The sequence below is a fragment of the Oncorhynchus mykiss genome, chromosome 6, assembly GCF_013265735.2.
Source record: "Oncorhynchus mykiss isolate Arlee chromosome 6, USDA_OmykA_1.1, whole genome shotgun sequence".
NCBI classification, from domain to species: domain Eukaryota; kingdom Metazoa; phylum Chordata; class Actinopteri; order Salmoniformes; family Salmonidae; genus Oncorhynchus; species Oncorhynchus mykiss.
In genome coordinates this window covers 72,874,946-72,884,347 of record NC_048570.1, presented here as the reverse complement: position 1 = coordinate 72,884,347, position 9,402 = coordinate 72,874,946, and the positions used below count along the sequence as shown (strand labels likewise).

Here is a 9,402-nt window from a genome sequence, read left to right as displayed (position 1 = left end):
AACCTGGCATGAAATACCTATATACTAAGCTATATACTCGGTCTACAATTAACACAATAATACTTTATAATTTACATGTGAATATTTACTTGAATGTGCAATCAACGGAAGCATGTCCTCAGACATCCAGATAGTTTGAAGTGTTCTAGGCCCTAAAGCCAGCTGACATCTGGGCTGTTTGGTAGCAACCTACATATGGTTTCCCACTATTCTCCACTGCCCATCACCATAATGGTAGGCATATCTAGCTAAAAATATGCAGCCTGTTGAGAGGTTAGCAAATAGAAATGACATTTTAAAAAGTTCCAGTAATTTTCCTTAAATTGGTTTTGCTTTATTCCATTACAGGCAGGGCAGTGAGAGGTGGCGGGGGTTAAATACATTCTCAATCTGGGACAGGAAGAGAAGAGTAGCAAACCAGGTAAACATGGTCAAGACATCATTGATTTGTTTTATCTGTCAACACAGAAAAATGAGTAATCAATTATGTTCAATTCTGCCAATAATCAGTCATATAGATCTTTCTCACTAAATAGATTCCTTTTTCCCTGCATACATTTGTACTTTTTCTATACATGTCAATATTGATATAGATTTGTAATATACCTGTTATCATAGCCATTTTCTATGTTATTCTATTTTCATTTAATATTTTTTTTATAATAATAATTTTTAAAAAAAGACAGGAAACAAGACATCTGCATTTAAATAATGACAAATAAGACACTGCTGTACATGTTATGGTGAAAAGGGAATGTGGCATCTTTCTATCGTGGTGCTGATAACACCTACACTGGGCCGTGACCCACTGCAGCAAAGCTATTTCACACTGGTTGTTCAACACTGTGCTGGCAAAGTAGAGACTACTGTGAGAGCATGGATTTGTGTGGTGTCAAACTGTAATCTGGTCACAGAGAGGCCTGTTGAGTGATACCACAGCAAAGCCATTTCTAAGAGTACAGCTTCTATAGGTCGCCACATTAACCCCTTCAGAATGGCTGTATTGTATCAGAGGTCACTGTAATGACCCCACTTCCTATTACAGAGTCTGTCTCTCTGCCATTACCATGGCAGCTAGTGGAGGCTGCTGAGGGGAGAATGGCTCATAATAATGGCTGGAACAGAGCGAATGGAATCAAACATATAGAAACCATGTGTTTGATACCTTTCCACGAATTCCGCTCCAGCTATTACCACGAGCTATTACCTCAATTAAGGTGGCACCAATCTCCTGTGATGTTCACACCCAGTACTTTTTCACTTGGATAGAGTTATTTTCCCACAGAGATATACCCTTATTTTGAGAGTCGGCTGAAATGCACCAGCCTTTCCCAGCAACTGAAAGCCGAACTCATAGAACGCAAACCAAACTGTTACAAGAGTAATAATAAGGATAATAATAACATCAATAATAGTAAGAAACAGTAATAAATAATGTAGTATGTCTGATCCAACAAATACAACTGATATGAAATATGTTTGTAAAATGTAGTGAAAGTGGCCACTACAACCCGTACAGTTCAACCTCAATATGCTTGAGATTAACCAGTTTAAAGGGAACCAAAGACATAGAAGTCATTGACATAATTGTGTACCTCAGCAAGACCCCTTTAAGAGGAACAATCTCCTACAGTGCATCTCATGTTTTTTTTAGCATAATTGGCTTGGTACAAACACTTGGAGAGAGACATGTTTTGGGAGATATGTGCCATGGCAGTGTTGTAGGGATAGCTTCCTCATCCTCTCCAGGGTGTATTAACACCGTTTGAACGGGAATAGACTGATTGGCTATTAAAAGGGAGCGATACCAAAATGTATCTTCTCCCTCTCAGAGTTAAACTTGAAACCTGTATCTTTGTTTTGTGAAAGTGTACATTTTGCAGTATTTCACAAACAAACAATATCACACTTTATAAATACATTTGGCAATACATTTTTGGGCAAAAAGGGGGCAAATTGTGCATTTTGATGTGTGTGAGATGGTCTGTATGTTAGTAAGAGTTACTGACTGACAAGTGAGTTCTGTTTAAAAAAATAAATGAATACTACATTCCTCATGCTATAAAAGACAACCAAAGACTAAAAACCACATTCTTAACATGTCACAATCACTGTTTTAAGACGCATCAATTCTCTATGATCTACACTCCTTCTCTTCCACACTGTAATTTCCTGATAGACCTGAGAAACCAAACCATAACGTCTTCTCTCTCTCTCCTCTCTATTGTTCAGCATCTGTCTCCGTTTTTTTACTTTCCTGATATTAAAGATGAATAAGCTTTAGGCACTGATGAGGGAGGAAGGTGAGTTATGTGCCAATGAAAACCCCACCTAGTGTCTAACTCCTCCCTATCCCTGTTCAGTTGTCTCCCATTTGATAAAGTCACGTCACTGCAGGGCTGTATGCTACCATGTGTTGATGTGAGATAGTGTGTGTTGGAATGAGTCAGTGGTGAGGCTATTCACCCCAAAGCAGAACAGGCCCCTGGCATGCAGACAGAGATTAAAATGTATTATTACAATAGTAGTGAAAATGCTTTACACAGCTTTTGACACCTGAAAATGGAACAAGAGTTTTTCATCTCAGTCTTATTCATTATGGTCTGCCATGTCATGTCTTTGTAAGGTACTGTAACAGCATAGCAGATTGCATTCCATCGCATGCATGTTCAGTGATACTTTATCAGATAGATGCAGCAACGGAATAAGGAAAGAGGAGAGAGAAAGAGTCATGGAGGGACTGAGTGGGCCACTATACCATAGACGCCAGTGTGTTTTCCTCAGGGTAGGGACAGGGAGTGGAGGTTCGTAGTGAGTGAGTGGGAGGAGGTGCTCCGTCAGCGGGAGAGAGGTCATTGAGCTCACCAGAGGAAGAGAGGGGGAATGAGGGTGAGAGGGAGATGCCAGAGGAAGGGTCAGCAGATCCAGCAAAGGTACGCGGGGGCTTGGGGACCAGGTTAGGCTCCATTGTGGCCCGAGCCAGAAGCTGTGTATCGTCCCCCCTCTGTCCTTCCCCTGGCCCCTCTCCCTGACCATATGACCCCCGACCGGACTCAGACTCCCCGTCTGACAACTCCAGAGGCGGTGAGCCACTGCCATCCAGCCTGAAGAGAGAGTCCAGGTACTGTGCAAACTCCAGCACTGCCTGGCTAGGGTTGCCGTTGGACAGCTGGGCTGGAGGACTGGAGGGCGGCTGTGACTCTCCTGTCTCTGTTTCCCACCCTTCTGCCTCTACTCCCTCCTCCTCCCCATGGCTGATCCGTGGGTTGTGGGGAGCGTTAGGGGTGCTGCCTGGGCTGTAAATGCCAGGCATTTGATGGCAAGGGGCGGCACAAGGCTCTTTTTGTGTGAAAGGCTGACCTATGACACTCTGGGCCAGTGGTGTTGGGGAGTGGTGGCCACTATAGCGCGGGGTGGAAGGGGAAAGGCGCATGGGGTAGTCTGGGGTGGAGCCGGATCCCAGAGGAGTGAAGTAAGGTCCTGCCTCTCCCAGCTCGTGCTCTGGGGTGGCCTGGTAGAGGCAGTCGGCAGCCAGCAGCTCAGTGCGGGAGCTGAGAGAGGGGTTCTCCTCAGGGATAGGTGCATTCAGTTGGAAGGGAAGGCACCCCAGCATGGGCGAGCCCCTGAGTGCAGCTGAGGAGCGTCGGGAGTCCAGGCTGTAGAGGGACTCTGCATCTGACAGGCTCTCCATCACAGCCAAGGGGGCGTGGCGGTCCCTCAGCTCCACAGTAAGGCGCTCCCTGGCCCCCTGCAGAACCACTGACACTTGGGGAGGGGGGCACTCCGCAAAGCCATCCAGTGATATCTCAGAGCGAGCACAGGAACTGAGAGGGAAAGAGGAGGAGCGCAAAATAAAGGGGGGAGATTAGAGGGGAGGGAGGGTGTGGTAACAGATTCACCAAATAGAGGAACATATGTTTTTTTTAAAAAAATGGGTCAGAGTAACAAGTGAAATTATTTAATGAAATAAAAATAGGATAGAATGGAGGCAGAAATTGTAAGGGGTCAAGTAAGAAAAAGGTAGAATACAGTAGGAATAATAAGATGGATGTGAGTAAGGGGGGTATTATAGAGAGTAGAGATGATAGAGTGATAGAGGAGAGGGGTTGGAGCACAGAGGGGTAAGAGAGAGGGGTAAAGGGTTAAGGTTACACTTCACAAATCATTACCAGTAGACTAGACTACTTCGGTTCTCCAGGGGCTAAACCAGAGGGGAGTGAGGGGGGAACTGTACTACCATACGTTGCCACTGATCTGGAGTCAGACCAATGACTGTGGGTCAAAGAGTGAGGAGCGTGCATGGGAGAAAGGTACAGTGGCAGAGTTAATGCTGTCATGCTTTACTTATCTGAACACATAGAAGAACAAACTTTGAAGGACTAGGTACATTCTTGCAGACTCTTGCACATATCGTACATTCAACGGCCAAAATAAAGGAAACACCAACAAAGTGTCTTAATAGGTTGTAGGGCCAACACGAGCCAGAACAGCTTCAATGCACCTTGGCATAGATTCTGGAACTCTATTGGAGGGATGCAACAATCAATTTCATGCTCATCCACCATTCAGTGGATAGGGGTCAGAGCCATGGTAGCTAAAATGTAAAAACAGCCTGCACAGCATTTTTAGACATGACCCTAAGCATGATGGCATGTTAATTGCTTAATTGACTCAGGAACCACACATGTGGAAGCACCTGCTTCAATATACTTTGTATCCTTCATTTACTCAAGTGTTTCCATTATTTGGGCAGTTACCTGTACACATGCATGAGATTTTGATTATACAGTCAGTCAGTCATACATGTTCCCAGTCTCTGCCCAGACCCTCCCAAAGCTCCACCCATATCCCATTGGACTAACCGAACGCTGCTGTTCCTGCGGTGTTGGGTGGTTGGGGTGGGTTGTTGGGTGGCAGGAGGCAGGGCGGCTTCCATGAAGATGGTCTCTGGGTTCAGGTCCACCTCGGTTGGGCTCACCATTACCTTAGCAGCCGACAGCAGGGCTGTCTTCCCTTTATTATAGTTCTCCAGCACCTGTCAATAACACGGTAGGAGGAGCAGTCAATTTACTGCTACCAGCATTGTTGACATTATTGACTGATTTGGAGGCTCTGGAAGGACTGAAGGAGGGAGAGCAGTAACAGTAAGGATAATTTAAGTGCTGTAGAACTGGAATTGCCTGTATATGTGACAGGTAGGCTAGTACAGGAAAAAGTGAATGTTAAGATTATTGAAAACAAGGCATTGAAGACAAGTCAATACTGTGTCAAGTGATGGGAAAGATGAAGGTCAGAAACACTAAGTCCATCCACCCTCATTTGTTTAAGCATGGTACTTGAATACTGAACAAACCTGAATAGCACAGGTAAACACCAAACCCGAGTAGATACCAAAGTCATGCACTATACCCCTAGATACAAATCTCAGACTTTCACCTTACATGTTGCTGCACAAGTATTCCATAATATGTAGGCCTACGCAGATGTATGTGTGGTGTGTACACCCTAAGTAGGTTACTCATCTAAACTGATGAAAAAGAAAAGAGAGCAGAGAGAGCACAGACAACAGTTACTACACATTCATGGTAATCACATCACCACACAGAGAGCACAGACAACAGTTACTACACACTCATGGTAATCACATCACCACACAGAGAGCACAAACAACAGTTACTACACACTCATGGTAATCACATCACCACACAGAGCGCACAGACAACAGTTACTACACACTCATGGTAATCACATCACCACACAGAGAGCACAGACAACAGTTACTACACACTCATGGTAATCACATCACCACACAGAGAGCACAGACAACAGTTACTACACACTCATGGTAATCACGTCACCACACAGAGAGCACAGACAACAGTTACTACACACTCATGGTAATCATATCACCACACAGAGAGCACAGACAACAGTTACTACACACTCATGGTAATCACATCACCACACAGAGAGCACAGACAACAGTTACTACACACTCATGGTAATCACATCACCACACAGAGAGCACAGACAACAGTTACTACACACTCATGGTAATCACATCACCACACAGAGAGCACAGACAACAGTTACTACACACTCATGGTAATCACATCACCACACAGAGAGCACAGACAACAGTTACTACACACTCATGGTAATCACATCACCACACAGAGAGCACAGACAACAGTTACTACACATTCATGGTAATCACATCACCACACAGAGAGCACAGACAACAGTTACTACACACTCATGGTAATCACGTCACCACACAGAGAGCACAGACAACAGTTACTACACACTCATGGTAATCACATCACCACACAGAGAGAGCACAGACAACAGTTACTACACACTCATGGTAATCACGTCACCACACAGGTAAATATGTTATTTGTCTTTAATGAGTTAAAACACAAAATGAAAAAAAGCATTATTCAAAAACATACAATATCATTAATAAATATGAAAACATGTGGATCACAAGCCATGCATTTTCTTAAACACATTGTGACATGGAATACAACATTACAACATGAAAATGACAAATGGCTATAATGAAACATGAAAATAAATGATAATGGGAGTTAACATTGAACAAACATGGATGGTATTGGTATGAAAGCTGTGTGTAACAGGAAGAGATGGACAGAGAGGGATGTGAGTAAAAACAGTCAGCTAATGATGGGTGTCAATCAGCACAGAAAAAACTAAATGAAGTACAGTACTTTTCTGGACATAATTATAGCACATACTGAGAACCAGGTGAAAGACCAATAAGACAGCAAGCAGCATGACCTTAATATTTCCATAGCAACAACAACAGAAAAAGGCACATCAACACCCCAGCAGCACCATAGGGGACACAATCAGAAACAAAGCCACCAAGATCAAATACTGTAAAACAAATCAACCAGTAGGTGCATCTCCCACAGCGCAGAACAGTACCAGGGAAGTACTGTTCTGCCTCCATGACCAGTGATTGACTTGGACTTAAATAGGTGCTGGAACTCATTTTGAGAGCTGGTACTGTTCACATTTAGGTGCTTGAGCTAGGAAAAGGAGCACAAGCAGTAGAAAATGTGAGGTGCAGGTATTCAGCTCTAGTGAGCTACTGCCCAAGTCAAGCACTGACCATGACTAATAGACAATCACGTTCTCCCTCTTTGTAACGAACCCATTGAGATATATTATTAGGTCAATTTATCTTTTGACTAATTATATCAATGAATTGAGCATAAACGAGGGCTAGCGTAGTGCTCCATAATCTCACTAATATAAAGTGAACTGGTCTGAATGGTGGGAGGTTATTTCAGGCTGGTCAATCTGTACAAGTAGTCATCACTGTCAGGTAACAGGCTACTCTAATTTAAAACCAGCCATTAGAATCTATTTGATGTGACCACACAGTCTACAGGAGCCTGGTTGCCAGTCTGTTTGTGCCATCATGCCAACTGTGGGGGAATCAGAGGACTCAGAGACACTTAGCACATCCTCCTTACTCAGGACACCTTGAGCTGCCAATTTGCAACAGCAGGAGGCCACAAGGAATAACGAGGAGGGGTTAGTGTTGGAGAAATGGGGGTAACCATGGAAACCTCACTGCATCTAGAGAAAAGCGTTTATTAGTTAGTAAGTAGGGTGTGAGGTGGTTTCTCAATCTGAACAATTTGAAGCTAAAGCAAAGAGCAAGACAGGGTTTGTAAGACTGAAGAGGCAGAGGAGGACTGTGAGCTGGAGAGGCAGAGACTAACGTTAAACCAGAAGATTTGGGATAGGTAGTGGGAGGGTGGTGGATGGTGGATTTGAAGAGTCTACTTGGGTAGATGAAGGGGTATTGGATAGTACAGGTTCAGAGGGGCTTGGTGGAAGGGTACACCTGTAAGAGGAGGGGGTCTGTCTGCCATGATTGTGGGGGAAAGGGTAGGTCTGTTTGGGGGATACGTGATGCTTGAGGGAAAGAGAGTGGGTGTGACAGAGGTGTAGAGAACAAGTCAGTTTTCTGAGTAGAGGGGCCATTCGATAATTGGGAGACGGCGGGTTGGTCTATGTGGGAGACGGCGGGTTGGTCTATGTGGGAGACGGCGGGTTGGTCTATGTGGGAGACGGCGGGTTGGTCTATGTGGGAGACGGCGGGTTGGTCTATGTGGGAGACGGCGGGTTGGTCTATGTGGGAGACGGCGGGTTGGTCTATGTGGGAGACGGCGGGTTGGTCTATGTGGGAGACGGCGGGTTGGTCTATTTGTGGGGAGGTATTTGATGGTTCAGTGGGGGAAAGACTACCCATAAGAGGAGGGTTAGAGTGTGTTTGGGGAACAGATGCGGTATCTGTAAGAGGGGTAGATGGCAGCTCTATTTTGGGGGTAGAGGGACAATCTGAAAGAGAACAGGGAGAGGAAAGGTCTTTGCGGGTATCAGAAGATGTATTTGAAAGAGGAGAGAAAAAGAGTGGGTCTTTCTTGGTATCAGAAGAGCTATCTGAAAGAGGAGAGGGAGAGAGTGAGTCTTTGTGGGCGTTAGAGGAGGTATCTGAAAGCAGAGGTGTAGAGGGCAGCTCTGTTTCAGAGGTTATGACCACAACAGCTGGTTGGCCCTCATCCTCCATCTCCATTGGCTCTGCACCTGCCTGCTCAGAACTGAGACCAAATGGTTCCAGTACCTGCAGAGACATCATACATAAGTATCACACAGACATACAAACACACCACTGCAGTTTCAATCACACAACACCATGCTTACACCAATACCCAACACACAGCAGACACACTCCAACACCAATGCAGTTCCATTAGAGTAACCTCAGTATTGACTAAGCATGTAGTGCCTGTGGAGCAGACCAGACAGAACATCCAGCACACCGTCAGTGAACAGCACCCTTCACCAGCTACAGCACAAGAAAACACTAGGTTAGTTCTAACTATTAATTGAAAACATACAATTGTTAGGAAGGATTTTACAGACAGAAACCCACAAACACATTTATACATACAGTTGAAGTCAGAAGTTTACATTACACTTAGGTTGGAGTCATTAAAACTTGTTTTTCAACCACTCCACAAATTTCTTGTTAACAAATTATAGCTTTGGCAAGTCGGTTAGGACATCTACTTTGTGCAGGGCAAGTAATTTTTCCAACAATTGTTTACAGACAGATTATTTCACTATCACAATTCCAGTGGGTCAGAAGTGAACATACACTAAGTTGACTGTGCCTTTAAACAGCTTGGAAAATTCCAGAAAATTATGTCATGGCTTTAGAAGCTTCTGATAGGCTAATTGACATCATTCGAGTCAATTGGAGGTGTACCTGTGGATGTATTTCAAGGCCTACCTTCAAACAGTGCCTCTTTGCTTGACATCATGGATAAATCAAATGAAATTAGCAATGACCAAGTC

General features: G+C 44.3%; 1 protein-coding gene across 5 annotated transcripts in view; it reads right to left on the bottom strand.

Annotated features, from left to right (window-relative positions):
- Window positions 1-309: 309 nt before the first annotated feature.
- LOC110526536 (diacylglycerol lipase-alpha) overlaps window positions 310-9,402 on the bottom strand; it is a 52,055-nt gene continuing 42,962 nt past the window's right edge. For 4 of the 5 annotated variants that reach the window (XM_036980920.1, XM_021607583.2, XM_036980919.1 and 1 more), the window contains 2 exons: window positions 4,863-5,035; window positions 310-3,824 (listed from right to left, as the gene is read on the bottom strand). In XM_036980920.1, coding sequence (XP_036836815.1) covers window positions 2,753-3,824; window positions 4,863-5,035 — 1,245 coding nt within the window. In that variant the 3' untranslated portion in view covers window positions 310-2,752. Of the gene's footprint in view, window positions 3,825-4,862; window positions 5,036-6,390; window positions 8,666-9,402 lie in introns of those variants that run through there. The other variant, XM_021607586.2, reaches the window with a different exon arrangement.